Raw genomic sequence first — 24,107 nt, forward strand, 5'->3', positions numbered from 1 at the left:
TTCACGTCGGCCGTCAGCTCGGCTCATTTGTCTTCTCGGAGGAGCGTCAAAGGTCACCTATTGTCTGCTCATCTTCGGCCCGTTACGGCAGCGCCAGTCATTAACAATGGCCTTGATAAGCGCTAATTTATGACCCGTGTCACCGTCATTAAATGTTTGTGCAGATCTGTCGGGCTCAGATAAGAACCTAAGGCCTGCTGGGAAATGACGTCCACAGGATTTGGTACCGTTTGCTACCGCTTTGCAATGACTCAGTCTTATTTTATTTTATTTTATTTTTTTAAACATATCAAGGCAGCAATTGCCATATGTCACTATTCGAGAAAATATGATCAGTTGTACGAACCGAGTCCATTCAGTATTCCGTGCAAATGTTCCTTCCTTGGACTCCAATATGGGAAACATTCGATATAAATTGCTATGCAGAGAAGCAGACATGCAGATAAATATCGTGTGCAACTTTGTTTCTTTAATGAGAATCCTTTTTGTGAACTGTGTGTGTATGTATGTGTGTGTGTGTGTGAGAGCTGGGAGGCACAAGAGGCCACACGAGGTCAAAATAATAATAAAAAAAATGTGACGGATGGAGACAAAACAGCCATTAAGAACGTACCAAGAGGCGAGCTTGCGCTTTCCTTAACGCACTTGAACGGTATTTTTCCACTCGCACCTTGTATTAGTCTTTACGACAGACTCGCAGGCGCTTTATTATTAAAATCTGCTCACGGGTACCAATCCGCACGATAATTCAATCTCTCCTTTATGAATTAAACATCCGGCAGGCATAACAAGCCGCATGCGCTGACAATGAAATGATTTGCATGTGGCTTTAAACAGCTACACAGCGCGCGTCTGTTTGTTGCTTTTTACGGGCGCTGGAGCGTGGAAATGAAAAATGCATTATTATTATTAGGGCGATGATTATTTGGACGGCCACGAGGCTGAGAAAGAAATCGCGGCGGTGCGGTGTAAGTACCTGCGGGAGGTCAATATCGTACACCTGACCCTGGCGAGTTGTTCTGCTCGTAGAAGCCTGGAGGCTTTTTTGGCCACCGCTTCTCCAAAGTGCTTCTGGCTGTCCTCCACCGTGCCGTGCCGCCTTTCAAAGTTTTTACATCGACATAAAAAAAAATCCAGTGTTAGGCGCTTCTATTCTCTCAAGCTGCTGGCTAGTGGTTGTCGCTGAGCTAGCTGAGGCCAGGAGGTCACGTGGCGAGGAAAACGCAAGCCAAAATGCCCATGAGGCGTGTGTGTGTGTGTGTGTGTGTGTGTGTGTGTGTGTGTGTGTTGGGTGGGCAAAAGTTCATCGATTTTATTTTTAATGTACTGGCAAAGTTTTTGGACAGATCTCTGTAGTCGCCCTGAAAACTTTAGCAGCGAATAAAATCTTGGCTGCTAGCATGCATAGAGCTCGTTAACACTTGACTAGGTAGGGAGATTATAAAATTAATAGGGCGTTAAAATATGACCCCCAAAAAATAATGCTTAAATAGCCTTTCATCTAGAGGTGAAGAGTAGAATCTAATTTTTCAGGCATTTTAAAAATGTTATTTTTATTACAACGTGGAGAATGAGCGATGGCGACAATAGTAAACTTTGTTAGAATTCCGACTCTGTATTAATTATGAAATAAGGCCCGATTGTCAATTTTATACCCCCCAAAAAATTCCCCAGATTCAATCGAGGTCAATGCAACACGGCAGCCAGCCTGTCGCGAGAGTGAACTTTCAATCAGCTAGTGGATCTCCAGCCCGATAAGAAAGCTGAGGCAACAATTGCTTGTGACAGCTTGAGCCAGTGGATAAAGTGTTTTTTTTTTTTTTTTCTTCTTCCCCCTCCATCAGCTCGAAACCAGGATTTCAAGACTCTTGTAAAAGTAAAGAAATGAGCTATAGGCTCGCCGGGGTGAATAATGATGGCGTTTCCCTTGGCTGCGTTGAAGCACGGACATATTGAAAGACATTTATTGCTCACATTTTTTTTTATCCATGACTAGAATTTTTTTTCATAGACTATATGCAGCGGTGGAAATTTAGCATAAAAATATTGGTTTTGGCTGGCCAGTTTGTTCCAGAATCAAAAGTTACTGGTGGTTGTGGTCCTATCCTCTTTTCATCATGATTGGAACGTGCCAAATGGATCCCGCTAACACCGAGCAAGCGTAGCGGTGAATAATTGATGTGAAGTGTGACACAAAATGAGACATTGTGAGAAAGGACGCAGTACCATCGCTCCAATGCCTGCAGTCATCGTGTCACTTTCGGGGCTTTTCAGCTGAATTATCGCTTTAATCTACCGTCCAGCTGGGAGGAATTATTATTATTTACTGTTCCTAGTCAGAAAATCGCTTCCCTTCAGTAATGCCAGGTAGCTGCTAGACGTGACGTATTTAATGCTCTTATGGGGCATTTGGAGGCGGCGCACGCTCCCCTTGTGTGGTGTAGTCACCCCCCAAATTTCAAATGACTCCCATGTGCACCTATAAATCTACAAAAGTGAGTCATTTTAATCTAATTCATTCTCTCATATATATATATATATATATATATATATATATATATATATATATATATATATATATATATATATATATATATATATATATATACCGTATTTTCCGCCCTATAAGGCGCACCTAAAAACCTAAAATTTTCTCAAAAACCAACAGTGGGCCTTATAGCCCGGTGCGCCTTATATATGGACCAAATTCCGAAATTTAAACTGGCCCAAAGCATTGTGTCATGAAAGTGGCCCGCTGAAGACTATGAATCATGACTCAAAAAGACTATGGATCATTATTTTATGATTATAAAGTAATTTGTTTCCGTCTGAAGTTGAAATAAAAAAGATAAAATGGAGAATGATTTGATTTGGATTAAAAATCTGACATGATGCATTAATGGTGCGCCTTATAGTCCGGTGCGCCTTATATTGTCTACACTGTTTTTGCCATTATTCACATGTCCTGAATGTTGTTAGTCACCTAAATGTTGAACAGAGGGTGTGTTTCTACCGAAGTCAAATTCCTTGTTTGGCACGCTCAAACATGGCGAATAAAAAACTCTTGAATATAAGGATAAAGTTTTAAAATGGGCCATTCATTGAAGGTGCGCCTTATAGTCCGGTGCGCCTTATAGGCCGGAAAATACGGTATATATATCATGTGCCACAACGGCAAGCAAGGAAGCAATTCCCTTCCCAAAACAAAGCTTTCCATCTAATCCTGCTCTGTGCATCAATTCTTCATCGGCGTGAAGGTCGCGAGATGGGGGTCAAGAGGCCTGCTACCTGCACCCACGCGTTTGTAATGAAAAACAACAAGGTCAGGAATGTGTTCTTGTGACTTGCAAGGTTTGAGAGAAATGTGGCAAAGGATAAAACCAGGGGCTAGTTTGGAGAAATGTTTTTTTTTTTTTTTAAAGGTGAGCTATTGCACAAGCTCGCACACTGTTAGCCTCCATTAGCGGGAGCACAAAGGAAACCGGAGAGCCTGGGAACAAAGGAAACCGCTCAGGCGGAATAAGAAATAATCAGGACGGTGAATGTTTTAGGGCATGCAGTGACTTCCCCTGACAGAAAATTCACCAAGGGTGAACCGCAACTCAGCGGGCCCGTCAGTGTACGTTCGTCAAAGATCCCATCGTATTATTTGGAAAATAAATGGTGTGAATCAAAATAAAGCCCCGGGTGTGCTTCGAACCTCGTCACCTTTGCAATTAGTCGTAAAGAAATTGTCCTCACCGCTAACGTTTCCAATCAATTCCACGCGGCACTTTTGCGGAAAGGTCAAGCGATAATTATCGGCGGGATGAATGTCAGCGTAATCAATAAATAATAAGTTGCATAAATCATCATGCGGAATGAAAAAAAAAAAATGAATGGGCACATTCCCAATCCGTACGCTTTGATGCTCGCCGTTCGAACCACTCGTTCCTCGAATATGCACTTTACACAAAGGCAAGCAAACAAACGAGATCATTAATAACAACAACTCGGCCGCATCTGCGTTCCTGTGAATAATTTGTTTCAATTACCAAAAACACAATTATAGCTTTGATTGCAATGCGGGGTGGATTGCGGCGAGCTGCGCAAATGCATTCAGGCCAAATTAGCCGCCGCGCGCTTGTAGAGGCGCTAATTATCGGAGAATGATTGAAATGCCGATGCTGCCGAGAGACGCTTCACCTAAATGTCCGCGGCGGCGTCGTCTCGCAGTTTCGACCCCCGCCGTGCTTTTCCGTTCAGAATCCCTTTTCAATCGCAGCGAGCGAGCGCCCCGCAGTGCTTCGGAAAAAAAGTGCTGAGTGCACGGAGCAAAGAAAAATGAGCTCATCACTAAAAATCTCTCCGGGGGTGAAGGCGAGCGGTCAATTTACACCGGCGGAAGGTGTTTGGCGGCGCCCTTCTCGGCGGGATGACACTTTCTGCCGCCATTAAATATAAGTCCATTTAGCACCGACGGGGACGCTTTGTTAATTAAACATTATTGAGAAAGCTCGTCGGAAGGAGGCCTGCGGACGCCGTTGTTGCTTCGCTCAACAGTTGGTCCCGCCTCCCAACAGAACTTAAACTGAGAGTGACATTCTCAAATAAAGACCGCACCAATCATTTACAATTCGGAGAACTTGCGGCCATGTTGCGAGAGCGTTAGCACAAAGCTAACAGCGTACGAAATTCCGAGTCGACCAGAGGTCGAAATAACTTTCCAGTGTAATCCGGAAACTCACTGTTTGCTCTTCTGGCGGCCTCTGGGCAAACTTCCCTCACACACTCTATATTAATGCGACACACTGCGTGTGTGTGTATGTGTGTTCTCGTTCTCTCTCGCTTGTATTTGTCACAGAAAGTAACTTTTAGTTTAGGATCAACTGCTTTGGAACACAAAAGGGGGAGCCCCCCAAAAAAATCGATTTCCCTTTTCTTAAGCTTCCAAACGATTCTCTCCCTCAGGACCCGGGCCAGCTCCAGAACCGATCAGGCAGAGAGTCTGGGTCCGCCCGGGTGCCTGCCAGAATGCTGTTGGCCTTTTTCGCCTACAATTGGAATTCCATCTGAAGCGCTTGATTGTTGCGGCTATGCCCTGGGTGTGTGTGTGTGTGAGAGTGTTTTTGAGTCAAAGCTAGCAGAAATCCGTCTGATTTTATGCTCGGCCGACCGCGGAATTGCCGATTGTGGGCACCTTTGCCAGCTCGAATCGTTGGGTGCGTTTGATGTCGAGAAAGCCACTCGGTGGCTTTTCCACTGGTGAACGCGAATGCTACGAGATAGCGTACGCGATTTTTAGGCACGCTCCGTTTGAAAATCTGCTCGTTACTCGACTCCGCGAAAGACTCCCAGTGAAAGCGAGAGAGGCGGAAGATAAAACGAGAAAGGCGAGATCAGAGCGTGTCTGTGGGGGGGAAAAAAAACGAGAGTTGGAAGGGGGCGGGGCGGAAAGAACGTTAAAAGGGAAACGATGGCTGCGAGGGAATATTCACGTTAGCTCATTGTCACGCATGATCGTCAGCCTGCTCAAGTCGCCAGAAGCGGGATTGATCCGTCGACTGGAGGATGTCGACGGCGCTTCTAGCGTTAGCGGCGGACGATAATTGAGTGTCAATTAGAGGCGGCGACGACAGGCCGTTAATCAAGTCAGGTGACCTTGCCAGTTTGTCTTAATCGTTCCACGTCTTGCTTTCTGCCCTTTTATGGACAACCGGCTTCCTTCTCGATCCTCTTTTGTGTCTCGCCGCCGCTATTTACAACCGAGGCCACCTGACTCCCGCATTCAACCTTTCACAGCCTCCCCACTGCTCCTCGCTCATTGTTAGCGCTCATGTCTTCCTTTGATCCAAAGGCCAAACAGTCACGACCGTGTCTTCATCTTATCGACCGCTGTCTTGGCGGAAGGTCGCTAAGCCGCCATTTATCCTGGGCTTCTTTTGGTGTTGACCAGGTTGTGAGAAATGCTCATGGGGGAGATGCATTTCTCATGACAAACGCGCCATCGGGTGACTCACGGAGCGTGCGCCCCCATTTGTACCCCGCCAAGTCCATAACGGGAGCGCCTCCTCCCACCCGCCGCAACTCACTCGCGTCTTCATCGTGTCCGTTCCGGAGGGGGATTGTTGTTAGTTTGCTTGTGTGTACACATGGAGGAAGCTGGCGGCGTGCGCGGGCCACTGCGTGTCTACGTGCCGAGCTAACCCGCCTACACTCTGTGAGTCAGAACGCCACATGCATCTCAATGACTGAGTTGCGTGGACCCGACAAGAAACGCACATCCAATTTCGGTTAGTTTTTTTTCCCAAGAAAGACCCTTTTCCATTTATTTCCCCATTACATTTCAATGTCTTTTTTCTTTTTTTTTTTTTATGTACACACCACCTATGCACACACACACACACACACACATGCACACTCAGGTCCTTCAGGTGCCGATCCACTCATTGAACAAAAGCAGGTTGCCAAAACAGCACAACACAAAGCATGTGGTCATGTAGTTGTGAGCTTAAACCAGGGGGTCGGGCAAATTTTTATATATATCATATATAAATTAATATATGTAATATATAAGTGCACCTTGTGGTTCTGAAATCAAAATGTCGCCATGTTTACCCCGGAGAGCGTTCAAGCTAGCATGTTGCATCTAAGCGGTCCCTGGTGGACTTCTTTAGCGGATCGTTTACTCTTCGCTGCCGCCGCCGCCGCCGCCGCCTATTATTGAAATGAATGCGCTTGTGCTATTTTAGGGCCACGCTCGGGAGAGTACACAATCCCTCGGAGAAGGGTGAGGAAAAAAAAAAGAAAAGAAAAAAAAAAAGAGGCCATTACACGGAGCTAATTGCGCTCCATAAATGTCAGCTATGACTGATGCCGGGGGGAGCTAAGCAGAATGTCGCCTTTGTGATCTCGCGGCTTGAACTCGCAATTAAAAATAAAGTCACCTGGGTAATTAATCAGTCTTTTTTTTTTTTTTAAATACTTGTTCTCGACTATTTGCTGCCACGGAATCTTGCTTGTATCTCAAACGGAGTTGCCGGACCTCCTTTTACAGCATGATCAATTTTAATTTAAGTTTTTTTTTTTTTTTTTTTTTAACCCCTCCCGAAAAAGAAAAAAAATCCATCATGGGTGGAATGCTACTGACGGAACACGCCGAATTGATCGCCCACTCAGTCTGACGCTGTCAGAACGTCGACACACTTCTGCCTGATTTATAACTTCTGTTACCGACCAAACTTGCTTTTTGGCTTCTGGTATTTTTATTTTTTTAATCGCTCATACTTTTTGGAGACAACAGCAAAAATTCCGTACAAGGCAGTGACTTTTAAATATGTCGAGAAAATCTGTTAACACGGATTTACCTTAATCGTTCCCGTCGCGGTTATTTTTTAGCTCTCAGGCTGCCGTGTTTACATTCTCCAATGCGCGGTGAGTCGAAAACGTAAGCCCTCTACTATTTTTTATTTTTTTTTACTTTAATTTGTCCCAGGTGCTTCATAACCCCCGCTACGCTATCGCCACAGGCCGTTTAACAAAATATCTTTAGACACAGGAAGGGAAAAAACCAAAAAAGCACATTTGGATCGGAGGCAAACAACATCTGGCATGAGACAATTGTCTTGTCGGGGCTTTGACATCTTCCCGTGAGTCAAATAAAAGCTACGTGATGTTTTATTCATTGGAAATGATGCTCTCATTCGTCCTGGTCTTTGTTGAAAGTTCTTTTCGGATCCGGGGGGAGAGCAAAGTTGTGGTTCAGGATAACCTCAATATGATGCCAATTGGGCCAACATCCATTTCAACTTTTCTTTGTGTTTGCCGCACCTTTGCTAATTCTGGCTGACAGGGAATCTTCGAGAAATGAGAGGGGCGGGGTCAAACTGTACAGCCACCGGGTCGGGTAGCTCTCCTCGCCCCGGCAGATACGAGCCTTGGCTACACGTGTCCCGGTTTGGAAAGGTAGGCGATGAGCGCCACCACCACCCCGACGTAAACGCCGGTGCCGATGGTGATGGAGAGGGCGGCCAGGAAGAGAGCGCGTCGGGAGGCGATGTTGGCCAGCGGGAAGTCGCCTTTGTGGACCGCTTTGGTGGTCTAAAAGAAAGAACAAAAAAAAATAAAAATAAAGCTGACGGATCAGGTTTTGGTATTGACGCAAGCTAGCTGTCGATGAAAGTTGGAGGACGCGCCTCTTGACAGATGAAGCCGGTCGGCGGCAATTAGCAAGCAAATGTCAAGGACTGCGGCTTGTGCTAATCTGCGCCGTCGGATGATAAATGGCAAATTTAACATCATTTGAAAACAAGCATCGACAACCTCGTCCAAATATACGAGCGGGGCCCAAATGCTGACATTTTGACGGCGGGTAAACAAATGCGAAAAATGCGCCCGACGGGTCGATCGCAACGAGATGCTCGCAAACAACAATCCGCAAACTTGACCAGATCATCATGAGGTTATCATATGATCATTTGGTGGGAGGGCGGCGAGTGTGGCGTGCTCATTTGCATAATCACGAGAGGGATCTCTGCGAGGCGCGACACTTCTCAGCATCTCCAAATAACACTCACACTATTAGTGGCACTAATGGAAGTCAGATCCGCTCTCTAATCAAACGGCGTATTTCCACCGTGAAGGTTTTCATATTCAGACATGATTTTTCTTTTGTTTTGACGCTGTAGCAATTAGCTGGCGCCCATCGCTGTCTTTGTCCGATGACCTTCCGACGGGACAAAGCCGCTATTGATCCGCCAAGCGCAAACCTTATTACGCACGCTAACGTTGTTTGTTTTTGTTGTCCTCGCGGAGGAACGCCGGAGCGGAATCTTTTCAGCTGTACGCGGAATGCGCCGAAGGCCATCGCGCGGGAAAAAAGATCGGAATGAAAGCGCGCGCGTGTGTGGGAAATCCTTGAAACTTTGTCGACAACGGTGACCATTAAACATAGAGACAAGGAGCATGTGAATCAGTTACACATTTGACATCAATGACGAATTTTTCCGGATATGCAGTACTTTAATCGTAAAAAAAACAATCCCCATTGAGGTTTGAAGTGATTTTTTTTTTATTGCTTAAGAAAAAATAAGCAGGATTCTTGCTAGTTCCGTTTTTGGAGGATGCTTTATACGCTGACAGAATTCATTTTCTTCTGGGTCAAAAATGTTGAGCAGTGTGTGTGTGTCAAGAGTGTGTTAAGGATTTGCTGGGAATTTCAGGTGAGATGCAGTACAGCTTTTTCTGGAAGTGAACTCATAATCATGCATTATGCACCCGTGTGTGTGTGTGTGTGTGTGTGGCGAGTTGTGCTCTCACCCCTTGCGAGAAGTAAAATGCTGCAATTCCCAGAGGCCAGAAGCAGCAGAGCATAGAGAAGATGGCCAAGCCCAGGTGGTCCCGCGGCGGCACCACGATGAAATTGTCCTCACTCTCGCTGTCGCTAGAGCAGTCTGTCTGAAAGACATCGAAATTTGAATTTGTGATGATCATCTGGCTTCAACGTGTTTGTTTTTTTTGACAGGCACGCCCTCATGTACGACATCACTTCCTGTGTCGGCCCACCTGTGACCTTGACTTCCTCTGATAATGGGGAGTTGCTATTTATTTGTCAAGGTTGCGCAAGATGTTACTACTTATATGACTTAAGTTGAGTGGAATGATTGCCTCGGTCAGTCGTCATGGTAACAGACGCGGGAAGAGGCGGTGCGAGCAGTGGCTCATATCATGAGACGGGAGCAACGTAAACAGCCTGTTTTTGTATTTGATTGCTTTTTGCCTCGCGCGTCCTCGTCGCTACACGGCTATTTAGCTGTCAGCGGAATAAACGGCGGCCCGCTTCACTGTTAACGCTTTTGTCTGGGCTTCCTTTGTGCCGATTGCTAACCGGTGCGCTCATCAGCTCGGCACAATTTACGAGGCATTGAGAACGGGACTCGAGTGGGAGCGAAAAGAATACGAGTTTAGACAATGGGGAAGTCGGACGAGTCTCTGCCTGCTTGCGCGTAAGACGAATGCGCGGGTTCGTGGCGGACGGCGTGTCGCCGCTCCATTAGCTTCTCATTAGTTTGGGGAGCTGGAGACGCTCACATTTTGTCGGCCCAACCACAAAAGACGTCAAGCTTGAATGCACACTTTGAATGAAACTTTTGGGGTGCTATGAGTTCACCAGTTTGGGGGTGGGGGGGGGGAAATTATATAATACCGTATTTTCCGGCCTATAAGGCGCACCGGACTATAAGGCGCACCTTCAATGAATGGCCCATTTGAAAACTTTATCCTTATATAAGGCGCACCGGACTATAAGGCGCACCATTAATGCATCATGTCAGATTTTTAATCCAAATCAAATCATTCTCCATTTTATCTTTTTTATTTCAACTTCAGACGGAACAAATTACTTTATAATCATAAAATAATGATCCATAGTCTTTTTGAGTCATGATTCATAGTCTTATGATTGATTTCATGACACAATGCTTTGGGTCAGTTTAAATTTAGGGATTTGGTCCATATATAAGGCGCACCGGACTATAAGGCGCACTGTTGGTTTTTGAGAAAATTTTAGGTTTTTAGGTGCGCCTTATAGGGCGGAAAATACGGTAATATAATCATATTAAATAAAGAAAATAATTTCTAAAAATAATAAATATTTTCGGAGCTCTCCGTATATATCAATAATCTTCCACTGCAGAGCCAAGACGTGTCGTGTCATAAAAAGACACCAGAGATTAAGGCCACATTAAGCCGCAGCCTGCACACATCATCCCGTTCGAAGGATGATCCAACACAAGGATGGAACACGAAAAATAAATGAATGGGGGGGGGGGGAGAAAAGCAGGTTTAATGATGTATTTTTATACCCAAAGAGAATTCTCAACCACGGCGGGGTGTAGCATCCTTAAGATTTGTTTTTTTTCCTCATTTGAGCATACATGAGGCAATGTTATCCTTTTATTACATTTGATCCCGGCCTGTTTTCTGTAAATGTGAATATTTATTTCATCTCTATTTGCCGTTGAGGGAATTGTCTTCAAGATAAAAAGGGCAGCATGGCAAAACAACTGTAGAGCACGAGTTGTAATTATTCTAAGGAGATGTTCTCAACACGTAGCCTGGAGCTCAAATACTCAGATCAGAAATGTCGATGTCAAAACTCCAAAAGTACTTTGCGCTAGCCAAATCACTTTGAAAGTGATGTCGTGGCCAGAACCATTTCGCCGAGTCATCCAGTGGTTTTTTTCTTTTCTTCCCAGGACCCACTTTATAATCCAATAAAACCTCATTTTGTGAACGAAGCTCATCAGGCTGTGAGTCGCTTGCTATTCCAAGCTTGTCGTCCTCAACTTGCGTGAGTCCGTCCGTCCGTCCGTACTTAGTGGGAGTGAAGCAATTAAATTGTACTCGCACGGCCCGCTTCCCTTGATCGATGTCAGGATTAGCGAGGGGGCGGTCAAGTTTTGCCCACCTGCCACGCTGATGCTCGCACAGACGCTGGATTGATGGACTCCCAAAATAGAAGAAGAAAAAGTGCTTTGCAAATGCAAATCAGGGACACCCTATGCTAAAAAAACAAAAAAAAAAATTCATGACAGTGACAACGCGAGGCATGCTGGGATATGCGCAGATCCTTCCAGCCAATTACCAGCAACCCAAAAAGAACAACCTTTCCGTTCTAAGTCTGCAAGCACGACGATGTAGGTCACACGTTTAACCGGCAACTGAAAGCTTGGTAGGGATGAATCGCTCCGAGCGTAAATCCTGCCAATCGCCTGACAGGTAACAAAGAAATAATGGATGCTTTCACGACGCTCCTGAGACAGTTCTGCAAAGAAGTTGGCCTGTTTTTCTGTTTTTTTTTCTCCTCCCCTATCAATGTCCTTTCATTTTCATCCGGTGGCTCTTGATCATATCTGGCAGGTTTGGAGTAAGTAGGTTCATGAGTCAGACGATAATCCGGGGATGGAATTTGAGGGTTGTTTGTTGTTTCACCTGCAATTGGGTTTGAAGGTCAACAATCCCTTTTGCAACAAGCCACATCAAGTAATATGTCAAGCTAAACGCCACAATGAGAGCGTTGGAAGGTCATGGGGGGGTTCTCAGAAACAGTGGGCCCCCGGAAAAATATCGCAAATTATGCCGGATGTATATTCAATTTCCTTTTAATGAACGAATGAATATTCGAACGCACAGCGGCGTAAATGAAACCGCAGACAAATCCGAGAGCAATTAAACAGAAACAAGCGCCGCCTTTCTAAATGGTCTTATTACTCCAAAGTCGGTGTTGGAAATGACGCAAATGAATTGCGCGGCACGCGCCCGAGTTGGAATGAAAGAAACTAACGACTTCACCGCCAACAGGGATTCAATTACGTGGCTGAACGAAAGAGCCACGCCAATAAGAAATTGCCACGCGGGATGATTTGGCGGTGTAGGAGCCCAAGGCCCCAGAGGTGAGCAGGGCGCTCGACTTAATAATTCCAAGGCGCTGTGACAGGCCACTTCCCAAAGGGGAGTGGCTTCACCGCACCGCTGATAAAAGTCCTTGAGACGGCAAGAAGAGCTCGGCCGTGATGTACGAGGCTTACGAACGGCGCTCCGCTGTCGAATTCCGTCTTGTCGACGTTTCAAATTTCCTATCGTGAAGCCGACCCTTTTGTTTTGGTGTCTTAAATAACTCAAGTGCCTCATTTTCTCTTCACTCTCTTTTTTCATAATGTCAGGAAAAAGCTTTTTGAGAAGAAAAGAAAGCACTGCTGAGTTTAGGTAAAAATACTCTTAATATGCGTCTTTATAAAAAAGCTAGCAGGATGCTAACGAGAAGACACGTTATTTTCCTACGAGATGCAATCAACGCCCCCCCCCCCCTCCCCCTCTGCGTCAAAACAAAGCGCATCAAAACATCCCAACAACAAACACATTTCTCGTTGAGAGATCAGAGCGCCGTGATTGCGGCAGCCCAAACGAGTGAGCCGCAAAAGTGCAATTTGCAAAAATGTGATTAGACGCTGCCTATCGCCCGTAATGGGGCCGATATAATTAGTTGCATTTGGTGGAGCTTAGGCCCGCGGGGAATTTTGCTCTCCGCTGATTGCAAAAGCAACCATAGCCACTTGTAAATTCAACATTTAGCCGCGTCGCACGCATCCATCTGCGAGGGAGCTGATAGCAAACGGTTTGGAACGAGACACTTTGGTTGAATCGGAAGTTGCCGGCTCCTCTTTACTTCACCTATTAGCAATTTTGCAGTTTGAGGTTTCGAACGGAAGGAGGCTTTCAACTTTTAGCATCATACCACTTTTTCCTTTCCTTTTCAATTTTGCCTTGGGTGTGGGATTTTGGGGGGAATTAGTCCCAAGGCTGCCATTGGAACATCTGTGACATTTCATAGAGCTGCCTGCTCAATAAATCAACAGACGGAGAGCGTCAAGTAGAATGTATTTTCTTTTATTTTCCAAAGAGTAGCGACTAGCTTAAGACAAATGGTTGTTTTGTTTTTATTTATTCCACCGCATCCTGTCTCAAGGTCCGCTCGCTTGGCTTTACTGCATCCCCCCCCCCCAGTCGTATATTTCGACACGAGGCTATTACATTCCCGGAGTCACCGAGGGACACTTATGGTTTTTATAGGCGGGGGAGACAGGGCGTGCGACGGGATAAATATCATCCGTTAGCGGAGGACAGCCAGTGGTCAAATCAATCGCGCCGGCCGGCCGGCGCTCACTGCCGCGTTGAAATGATTCGATCGTTATTGTCGTTTACTGCTAAATGAGAGAAAGGATACCTGTGGAAGATTTCATGAGGATTTACGACTCGGGCTTTTGCCGTGGCTGCCGGCCGGCCTTTCGGCAATATGTGTGCGCTAAACCGAGACCGCATTTTAGATTTAATGAAGGCATAAAGGTCTTTTTCCTCTTAGTGAATATGGATCGCCCTTCCAATCACACCTGCCGTTCTGTTTATTTTTTAATTTTTTTGGTATTCAAATTGCGCCTGAGCACTCAGTCAGACCACATGGCCAGATCATCAAGTCACTAGCAATCGCTCTGATAAATGCAGATTTCACGCACCGGCGCTGGCAGAACAGATGGCCGTCAAATTCAAATAGAGCTTCCTACTCCGGCGCCGCCGCCGCCGCTATTTTGTATTCAAGTGAAACTGGCGGGTAATTTTAAAGGCGGGAAGGCGTGAGGATCAAACGGACAAGCGGGCGGGCGCGGCCCCGAGTACTTGAGCCGTGAAGCTACAGTGGCTAACAAGCATGTCAAAGGCAATCTTTGATGGCCTTATTAGACTCACGCTAGCATTTAACGCGTTAGCACCTTTTAATTGGTTGTCGACAATTTCCCGCTTGCGGCGAAAACGAGCTGCGCTCATCGCATTGCGGTATCGAGGCTCGTATGCACGACTTGAGCGTGGTTTGAAAATTTCCAGAAGGTCAAATTGGCTTCCGGTGCATTTGATGTGAAAACGTTTTTTTTGCCAATGATGTCACTTGTTGCTCTAGCGCTAATAAATAAACAATTTCATGACGTCCAAGATAAAAACTGTACTCCGAGCCGACTCCATAATTAGCCCCGCTGAGTAATTTTTTCGCTCTATATCAGGAAAAAGCGGCCTCAGATGATGTTTTTATTCATGTGTGAAGTTTAAAAAAAACCAACTGGACACCCAATCCCCACGTGGCAATCCTAAATCCTTTGGAGCACGATCGTGCTGTGCCAAAACAGTTAGCTAATGCAGCATTTTGACTTAATATTCCCGGCTAGACTCAGTCAGCCATGGAGACTTATGACCATATGAATTTAGAGCTGCGGGAAAATGGATGACGAGCTCGTGAAATGTTGATATTTTATATTCCGGGCCTGCTCGGCTAATCCGGAACAGCCCGTCTTGAATCTGCGCCGAACACATTGAAGGCTGTTAAGCAGAAGGCCTTACCTCGTACTCGACGTACTCTTCCTCCTCCACCTCGTACGAGACGGTCTGGATTTTGGCGTGTTCGCCGTCCTCCGGCACCTTGGCCTGAGGTTCCTCCGAGCCGGCGGCGTCCCCTCCGCCGGAGTTGCTGGTCTCGTTGGCCTTCTTCTCGGTGAAGGTGGTCTCGCAGCACTCGCTTTTGTATTCCTTAGCCTTGATGCTGCCATTGTCCTCTTTGTACAAGATGAAGTTGGGCCTGTAGAAAGCCTCCACGGCCAAATGCAGCGAGGTGGCGTCCAGCAGCTGCTGCGACTTCATCTTGCCGTTGCTATTGTAGCCGCCCCCGCCGCTCACCACGTTACCCGACTTCCCGCCGCCGCTTTCACCGCCAAAGTAGTTGATAATGTTCTCCTGGCACTGGTTCTTGGGGAAATCTCCTCCGTAACCGTTGATGGTATGCTTGCTATTTTTGTCCAGCAAAGGATTCTGGAGCTCGCTGAGGTTCTCCATAGCGACGCAAAAGACTTTTGAACGATAGGCGATTCCTTGACGGCTACTTGACGCGCTAGCGGCATTCAGCACTCGAAGATCTGCCGATGAAGGAGACAGGAATGGAGAGGAAGGGGGGGACAACTTTAGAGAGATTTTGGAAAGTCCAGTTTGCGACTCAATCAGCTTCCTGGATTTAAACACGTGTTGACACACACCCCGGATTGTTTTCACTCCAATTCTTGGCTTCTTGTTTAGATAAGACCAAAGAAATGCCTTCGCGTAAACTCAGCGATCATTCGTTTCCATTAATGAGATTCAAATATTCGGATTTGAGACCACGACAAGCGAATAACAAAACCCAATCAAGCCATTCCACCCCAGCCTCCCTTTCCGAAACCTTCCTCTGATGAACGTGTATGCCAAATGCAGATTCATTCCGGGTCCCGACCCCAATCGCTCGGCGCTGCACTTTTTCTCGACGCGCTTAATGAGACAACAAGCGTACAAACAAGCCTCGTCAGTCTTATTGGCTGTGAATAATGCTCGATGGTTAACCTGTAATCATGTGCAAGTACGCCTTATTAGCTGAGGTCGCATTTGCACGGGACGCTAGATGTCGGTCCAGATGTCCTCTTCAACGTAATTTGCAATGCTAGCGTTGAATTTTCCTTTTCGGTTTTAGAGTGCGTCGTCGTTCGCCATGAGTACCTGCAGGTCACTCGGGGGGGGGGGGGGGGCAATGTTTTTTCAATTTGGACGTGTTGAGGAGCAGCAGTTGAAAAATGATGGGGGAATCGTAATTAGTACTGTGTTAAGTATTTTGGTGCAGAAAAAAAAAAATCCAAGACATATTACACTCTTTCCCCTCCTCACCTCCATGAATAAATCCCAATCCCCACCCTTGCAGTTTTCCTGAAAAGCAGCCTCAACCAGCAGCCAACCAACTCTCAGGAACTCCTCCCAGTTGCTCTTCTCTCCTGACATTGCAGTTCTAGCGCTCTCACCAAGTCCGCAAATAGCTCCGAGGATGCAGACTCATGCAGACTTGAGTATTCACGGCGACCGAAATAAAAATGGATCCCGTCCTCGCTGTCTGCCGACCCAAACACGGACCCGCGCGTCGTAACGACAAGCCAACGTAACCCCCGTGGACTTCAGTCCCATCAGACTGTCAGTCAGCTCCTTGCCGTCTGCCTCCGTCAGCCCGCCGCCAATCATCCTCCCACCCTTTGACCCCTCCCTCTTCGCCAAGCTGAGAATTATCAGCCCGGGGGGGCCCGCAAGACCGGCGTGGCGCACCTGAATACCAATGCGCCTTATCTGTCAGCCGCGTTTATCAAGCCACTCCATCCCGGGCGACGCCGACAAATTCATCTCTCTGTGATTTAATTTGGAGCGCAGCGACGGCCCGCGCCGGGCATAATGAAAGCCGACGTCCGCTCGTTATTGATGGGCGCGCCAAGGCTCGGAGCGGGGGATGCATATTCCAGACGGAAATGGAATCAGTCAATAGCGCTGACGTCCACCACAATGACCCCCCCCCCGAACCCTCCAAAACCTGCTTGATCATATTTTAATCTAACATACCACAAGATGGCGCCAAAGCCATGACTAATAGGAAAGTAGTAATTTTTGTATTGATAAAACCAAACAGGCTTCCGTAACATCGGTGGACGATTTTTAAATGTTCCTTGATGTGTAAATCCGCCAGTGGAATCGGAAGCGTTGAATAATTCAACGGGGCCTCGCTTGTCAATATGGCAAGCTGCTGCCTGCCAGCGCTGAGTCTGACCTGTCTTCATGGCCAATTGATTGAGGCAACACAATGGAGAGAGTGTTTTGTCCACTATCATTATGTCTGCCGTTTGTTTTGCGGCTTTTAAGAACGCTGACTCCACTCCCAAGCAGGCTGCCTCGCTTCGGAAACAACATTTCAATAGTATTCTGCCTCGAGACGGTTGGCCGCTGTGGTCCCTTTGGAGCGCCTCGTTGTTGGCCGCGAGTGCATGGATTGCATGCATTGGCGCCGGCGTGGCCGCTTAAGTATGCCTCGTTGTTTCCGTGAGGAAGATTTGATTGACAGTTGAGTGGGCATGATTTCATTTGAAGGATTCAAATTTGACAGGGTTGTGGTATGCCAAATTCGAATTGTTTTTACTTCGAATCATCGGGGGGAAAAAACTCATTTCTTCCTCGCTCGCACACTCCCAATAAAAGGAATGTGTTGATGGCGTGAGCAGCTGGAAGTTGTGGACTAGCAACCTGTACCTCCTCCCTCATGATGATGATGAGGAGGAGGAGGAGGATGGTGGACACCTCGCTCGCATTTTCATAATGAAGCCCCAAAACAGTGACTTTGAAAATCAAATGGCAAACGTCCTACCTGTGAGTTCTCGCCAATCCGGATCCGACCACCGACTGGCGCATCACGACGCATAATGTTGGACTTTCCCACGCGGAGGAACAGCGGACGTGTCCCGCCGAGCTGGTGTGCGTGGCGCGCCCCGGCGGCGGAGCGGCAACTGCGCTCCCCTCCTCCGCGTAAAGCTCTCTCCCGTGCGCCGACAAAGCTCCCCTTTCCCCCATCAAACACTTTTGTTTCCCTCCGAGTGGCGCCCTGCTAAAACATCTCGGCGCGACGGATGAGAGACGACGAGTCCACCGTTTGGCGTCCTCCTTCGCTTGACGACGGGTGCGGAGCTGAAGCAGGCGGCGTCCGCCCTCTCCCGTGCGCGTCTTTACTCTCGCTCACTATTTGGATGTGTGGACGAGGTGAACCATGTGGGGGGGGGGGGGGGGGTTGTAGTGGGCGGCTGCTGCTCATCTCCCTCCTCCCCTGCTGCTGCTGCATCATAAAGACCTTTGATGAAAACACCAATCTTATTTTGTCTCATCTTGCAGGTGCATTGCAAAAAAAAAAAAAAGATCCAGTTCATCACCGTACGCTTAATATTGAGCCGGCCAAATATTAGGAACAGCCAGCACGACGATGCCATGAGTTTAAACCTGGCTTTTATTTAAAAGAAAAGCTCACGTGGCCTGCGATAAATCAAATAAAAGTTTGGGCCTCCTCCCAAATGTGTCGTTTTAACACGCTGTGAGAAAGTGGTGTCATTACGGCTTGTTTGAATTGCAATATCTCCGGCGGAGCAGTTGTTTATGTTTGCGCGACTCGTAAATCATACGCTGATTGTCCCCATTAAAATGCAGGGGAACTACTTCAAGCGTCCACAACCGATTCGTTATTGTAATAAAGTGGTTCTTTTGCAATTCTACAACCCAAAAAAAAAGATCATTACAATATTTCAACTCGGCTGTGTACGCCGGGTGCTAAATGATCCATTTGAGTTCTCGCTGGCTGGTGACCTCATCTTGCCTTTTTTTTAGCTGACAGGAAGTTTCGTGAGATGATTCCGTGTCTTCAGGGTTGCCACCTGATCACAGCAGCTCTTGGCATAATGATGCAAAAAAGAGGAATGGACTTTTTTTGGACCAAAGTAACCTTCTTCTTGTGTTCCATTATCACAGGATGGGAGCGGCTCGAACGAAAAAGCGAGGCGCCCACTAATTACATCGGTGACATTCAGCGTAAAGGTGAGTCATGCTTTGAATTTTTTTTTTCTTTTTTTTAAATGTCTGTCAAATTGTAGCTGTGCTCCTCAACCACACACATTTATTGTCACATCACATTGTGTTTTCCTAGCAACAAAGACACAAGCCATTGCGTTCTTCCTTTGACCACTAGCGAGAACAAAGAAGTCGGGTTGGTCGCATCTCGTGTGCTGAGTTGTGAGAGTTAAGGCCGAGCACGCCACAACAAGCGCAGGCAGGTGGTCGTATCAAAGAAGCAGACTGGCGCTCGGCGGGAGACCCAAAGGCGGCTAATGAGATGGACCCTGCGGGATTTCAAAAATAAATAAAAAATTTGCTTATTCTTCATGACCCGACAAAATCCACGAATTATTCCGCTCGTGTAGCAAGGCAACATTTAATTTCCGTCTCAGACTATTTATTTATTTGTGTTCTTTTGCGTGATAAAGGTGACGACAATATGTGGAAAATGGATCATTTTAAATTGGAAACAACGAGATCGGAAGTAAATTGTGTCTGTGGAATTTCGTGGGGCTCATTTAATTAATGTCACTCCCGCAGTTTTGCCGACTCTGCAAAAAGCGCGGGTCCTCATTTGCCCAATTTCACGTTGGCTTATTTTTTTTTTTTCCAAACGTTGCTACTGGGTGACACTCAAAGTAATACTTACTAGCGGCATTTTTTTGTTGCCTGTGTGCATGTTAATCATAGATAATGGGACTTTTGGCAGAGGCTGAGTGACCTTGTTTTTTTTTTTTTTTTTTAGTGGCGCTAATGGATGCGGCAATATATACGCAAACACTTAGTCTGACGATGTTCCGTTTCGACGCGGGCGCGAGGGTTGACCCGTTCGTCTCGGCACCTTTCGATTCAATCCGCCAGCTTCCGTATTCTCTGTGGGGTTTTAGTTTCGCAATGTGTCTGACTTTGTGTATCTGGCAGTTATCCCTAACTTGCGTATGAAAATAGCTTTTCGACGACCCCCCCCCCCCCACACCTGTACAATTTTGATGGATTCAAAGAGACCAAAAGAGCCTTTTTCTTTTTCTCTTTTTCTTCACCTGAGTGCACTCTGATGAAAGCCAACCCCCCACCCCCCGCCCCCCAACAATACCTGTTTTTTTCTGCAGGACTTTTGGCATTTAGACCGGGTCATAGGGGGCTTCGTAATGGACGCCGACACGTGTGCGCTGAGACAAATGAGCCTCCGAGTGTTGCGGAGAAAATGTCAACTTGTCGACGCTTGGGCGTGTGATGATGCAAATTGTGGAAAAGTACATTGAGAAGCGCTTTGAAACTTTTTTAGGGTCATATCTTCTTTTATATCTACATGTTTATCATAGAAATGATACAAATATATATATTTTTAATATATCATTTTTAATATATCTAAATATGAATCGATAAAATAATACAAAATTTCACGATGGAAGAAAAAAAATCATTGGCATATCATAGCTCCGCTGACAAGCGTTCCACGCTGATCGTCATGACGACCGAAAGCAAGCTTGTTTTGCAACTGCGTCCAAATCAGGCGAGGCTGTCACCGTAGCAACATGTTGCGGGATGGAAGCCGCTTCCATACCTGCACTGCCGAATCGTGATCATCCGAATGGAGTGTTTGCAGGGGGGGGGGGGGGGGGGGGGGGGGTGGCAAATATTATTCCTCCGCATAACTCAGCGAGCTCACTCACAAGGGTTTTAGAAAAGGCCGACATTGAGGACGATCTGCTCGGCACCACTGTAAATATAGAAGATAAAGTGATTATAGTTTTCCGCCCGTTGTTAGTCCAGCCGTGGTTCTGTTCCATCTCTTGCCCCAAGGGATTGTCGCCCGTCTGACGTTCGGACCGCGCTTTTCGAGACCCCTCCACCCCGAAATCTGTCTCCCTTCGTCCCTTTTATTATGTTGAAACTCTCCAGAGATGTCTCATCTGGTTACAGCGACGGATGAATTCAAAAGGGGGGAGTCTGTCTGTAATATTAGCGCCGGTGTACGGTTCGTTGTTAGCATTAGCATCACACGTTACTATTCAAAGTTATGCTAATATGAAATGGCCACTTTTCCTGATATTTACGTTCCTGTTTATCACTCCTCTGAACCGTCACCTCAAGCCGTCTTTATTAAGATGATTTAACAGCGGTGTCCGATGTGTTTCTAATGATCTTTCATTAGATTCTACAGCCAGCACTTGAGTGTTTATGACGCCGTTAAATGGGCTTTGTTGGCGCTGTATCGAGCACTTATTAGCCTCCGTGTCGGCGCGAGCGCTAAATTTGGATCCTGCTTCGACGCCGTGAGGCAAATGGCACGGCCACGATACCGAGCGAGCGGCCGCTGTCGCCCAACTTCCTTTTGATGTGAGCGCCAGATAGGATGTGAGGAAGAAAACACTCCCTAAGGACATGTTTATTTTTTTTTATTTTCATTCGAAATCTGGCTTTGTAGTGCCAAAGGAGTGAGACAATCCATCATACATGACAAACACGCTTTAAAGCGGCCCAGAAACTCTCCGGAGTGGAACCGGAAGTTCATCGGGATGCGTCGAAGCCCGCGGGACCGCGTTGCGGTTGTTCGCCTCGGCGCTTATTAGCATTGGCGTCACGCGCGGCGAACGCCGAGCACCAAAGCGTGACGGAAAAGACACACAAAAAAAAGGACACACTGTGTAAGGGACCAGAACATGTTGATCCGAAGAATTTTTTTGTTTTTTTCTGGTCACAGTTGGACACCGTGTTTCAGGCTTGTTTTGTTTTCCCGCGATCGTATCGTGCTTCCTTCTCCGATCACGCTTTGCCGAGCGCCGATCTACAGTGGCGCCCGTTTCATTTGCTTCCTCATCTCTCTTACTTGAAGTCAGTCGGCCACTCTCCACTCTGGTCGCATACCTTATTGCAACTCCATTAGGGACCTTGCAGGAGGATGGAATAGGAATGCCCCCTCTTCTTCTGGCCCGAAGCAGGGCCTAATGTGCTAATGGAGCCGGTGGATTCTGCCTGACCCCGCCAGTAGATTCACCATCGTCACCATCAACGACTTTTTATAGCTCCTCCGAGGCAGGTCGCCGGCTCCCGAGGTCGCCCGAGCCGAAATGTGAGGAGCGCTGGCTGGACATTTGCGGAGTATATTTGCGTTGCTAATAAATTCCGTGTGGTCCACAGTTTTCAGCCAAGCATCTTGTAGAGGGATTTTTGATGATGTCATCAATAAAGATTTGAATTTGGGGGCCACGTTTTCGGTAAAGCAGGAGAGATTTTCAAGCATATCTAACACCCGCCGCTGTAGGTCAAAGGTCAACATCAAGCAAGCTAAAAGGTGATATTTGTCTGAAAAGCAGAGAGCGTGACCGTCGAGCACGCGTGGAAACATCTCGCCCGTCCGTCCTCTCGGCAGTGTCGACAGCGAAGCTGACGGACACGTCACGGGAACTTTTTTTTTCCCCGCTCGCTCCGCCTCGCTATGCGGCAAGCGAGGCTTTAAAATTGTTTCCTTTGAATCCGCCGCACCAAAGACCACCGGCGCCTTCCCGAAGGGCTGCGACCGGCGATAATGTCGACGCCGATGCGGCTCTCCACCCGACGGCGGCTATTACACCCATCTACGGCTTCTTATTATACATTTCAAAATCCATCTCGCAAAAAAAAAAAAAAAAAAGTCTCAGCTGCACGCCGACATTAGTATGCGGGAAGCCGGGGGAATAATCTCGTGCTTGGCATGCGGCCTAGCGACAGATTCCCTTGCAATCTGTAAGGACTCAGATGTCATTCTAAAACACAATTGAAAGCATCTCCACCTCGGCAGGAAGTCAGCATGCCATCGATTGCGGCGCTTTGTTGATCGGAATTACGATCGTCGTCGATTTGCTTTCTTAGCAATTCTCTTGCGGAGTCCTATGAAGTCGGAATTTCATCGTAAATATTTGGATTCGAAAGCTCCTGCGAGGATGGGAGCAGGTGCTTGTGCTAATTTATGCGTCATTTTTTTTTTGGGGGGTCGGTATTTCTCGGCGGCTTTGTTTGCCTTGTTCCGCACATCATTTGCATTATTCAAAGACAAATCCATTTTCAAGCCGAATTTGCTCAGAACTCATCCACTGAAAGACAAATAGCATCTGATATTTGAAGAAGAGGTGTTTGGTTGAGAGGAAGCGCAATGCACGCCCCGGGGTCACTTTGACCCAAGCTGTGCAATTACACCTTCTGCCACCAGATATTGTCCTATAAAAATGAAAAACTAAAAGAAATGAAGTAAACCGTTTGATGGCCTCTTGCTTGCTCTCAGGCTCGTTCTGCAGTTTGAATTTCAAATTTAAAACCGCCCACCTATCATAGTTGTCAGCGTTCTCTTTGTCTTTCATGAAGTTCTAACTGTCTGCTCTTTTAGCGATAAGCCACCAATGGAGACTTTTTTTTTTTTGGACACAGAAGCCTTTCAAATAGACAGCTTATGTGCAAAGTATTGCAGCGGCCTTCAAAGACCTAATCTGAGCACGGGCTCCTTTTCTGTTCGTACAGAAATGACTTCCACAATGCAACTTAGTTCAACGGAAGGAACGGAGACATTGTGCCGCGGCTTCCTTTTTTTTTTTTTTCTTCCCGGGGCACATTCAGATGAAATGCTCAAAGGAGGAAAACAACTTTCTGTCAGCTTTGACTTAATGATGACGGAGAAGGTTGCTCCCTTTAGAAAGGGGCCGACGTGTTTTCTTCTGTCTCGTTTTCTACTTGCATTTTCCACACTGGCTGCCTTAAAATTCACTTCAACAAAATGTTGTTCGTAAAATATCATTTGTGCTGCTCTTACAATCATTTACGCTTACTTGGCAGCACTTTTGAACAGTTTTTTTGTGGGGGGACTTGGGAGACAAAAAAAAAAAAAACAATTCTCCAAATGAATTGCCCCACAGTCGGCGAGTTTTGCATTCTCTTATGCAGGTAGCAGCTCGCGCATGTAATATTCCGCTGATTAACTTTCCACCGCCGGTAACTTCACGAAGCCCCTCGTTATGAATTGTTTTGAGCTGAGGAAATAACTAGCCGGAGGTAGCGCTTGGTCTTCCCCTGTAAAACCAAACGGCATAAATCGAAGCACTGCGTTAGCCCGTTCGATACCTGACTTAACTGAC

At 46.7% G+C, this 24,107-nt stretch overlaps 2 protein-coding genes across 7 annotated transcripts in view; one reads left to right on the forward strand and one right to left on the reverse strand.

Moving 5' to 3' along the window:
• The window catches only part of otofa (otoferlin a), a 121,096-nt gene that overhangs the window by 34,293 nt on the left and 62,696 nt on the right, over window positions 1-24,107 (forward strand). For all 6 annotated transcript variants that reach the window (XM_061270618.1, XM_061270617.1, XM_061270620.1 and 3 more), the window contains exon 3: window positions 18,919-18,984. The gene's annotated coding sequence lies outside the window, so the exon portion shown is untranslated. The remainder of the gene's footprint in view (window positions 1-18,918; window positions 18,985-24,107) is intronic.
• syndig1l (synapse differentiation inducing 1-like) lies at window positions 6,964-18,062 on the reverse strand. The gene is made up of 4 exons (XM_061270599.1): window positions 17,774-18,062; window positions 14,920-15,488; window positions 9,298-9,435; window positions 6,964-8,079 (listed from the first exon to the last, which is right to left on the reverse strand). The coding sequence occupies exons 2-4, from the start codon at window positions 15,406-15,408 to the stop codon at window positions 7,921-7,923; spliced, it is 786 nt and encodes a 261-aa protein (XP_061126583.1). The 5' UTR covers window positions 15,409-15,488; window positions 17,774-18,062; the 3' UTR covers window positions 6,964-7,920.

This window comes from Syngnathus typhle, linkage group LG22, assembly GCF_033458585.1.
Source record: "Syngnathus typhle isolate RoL2023-S1 ecotype Sweden linkage group LG22, RoL_Styp_1.0, whole genome shotgun sequence".
Taxonomy (NCBI): domain Eukaryota; kingdom Metazoa; phylum Chordata; class Actinopteri; order Syngnathiformes; family Syngnathidae; genus Syngnathus; species Syngnathus typhle.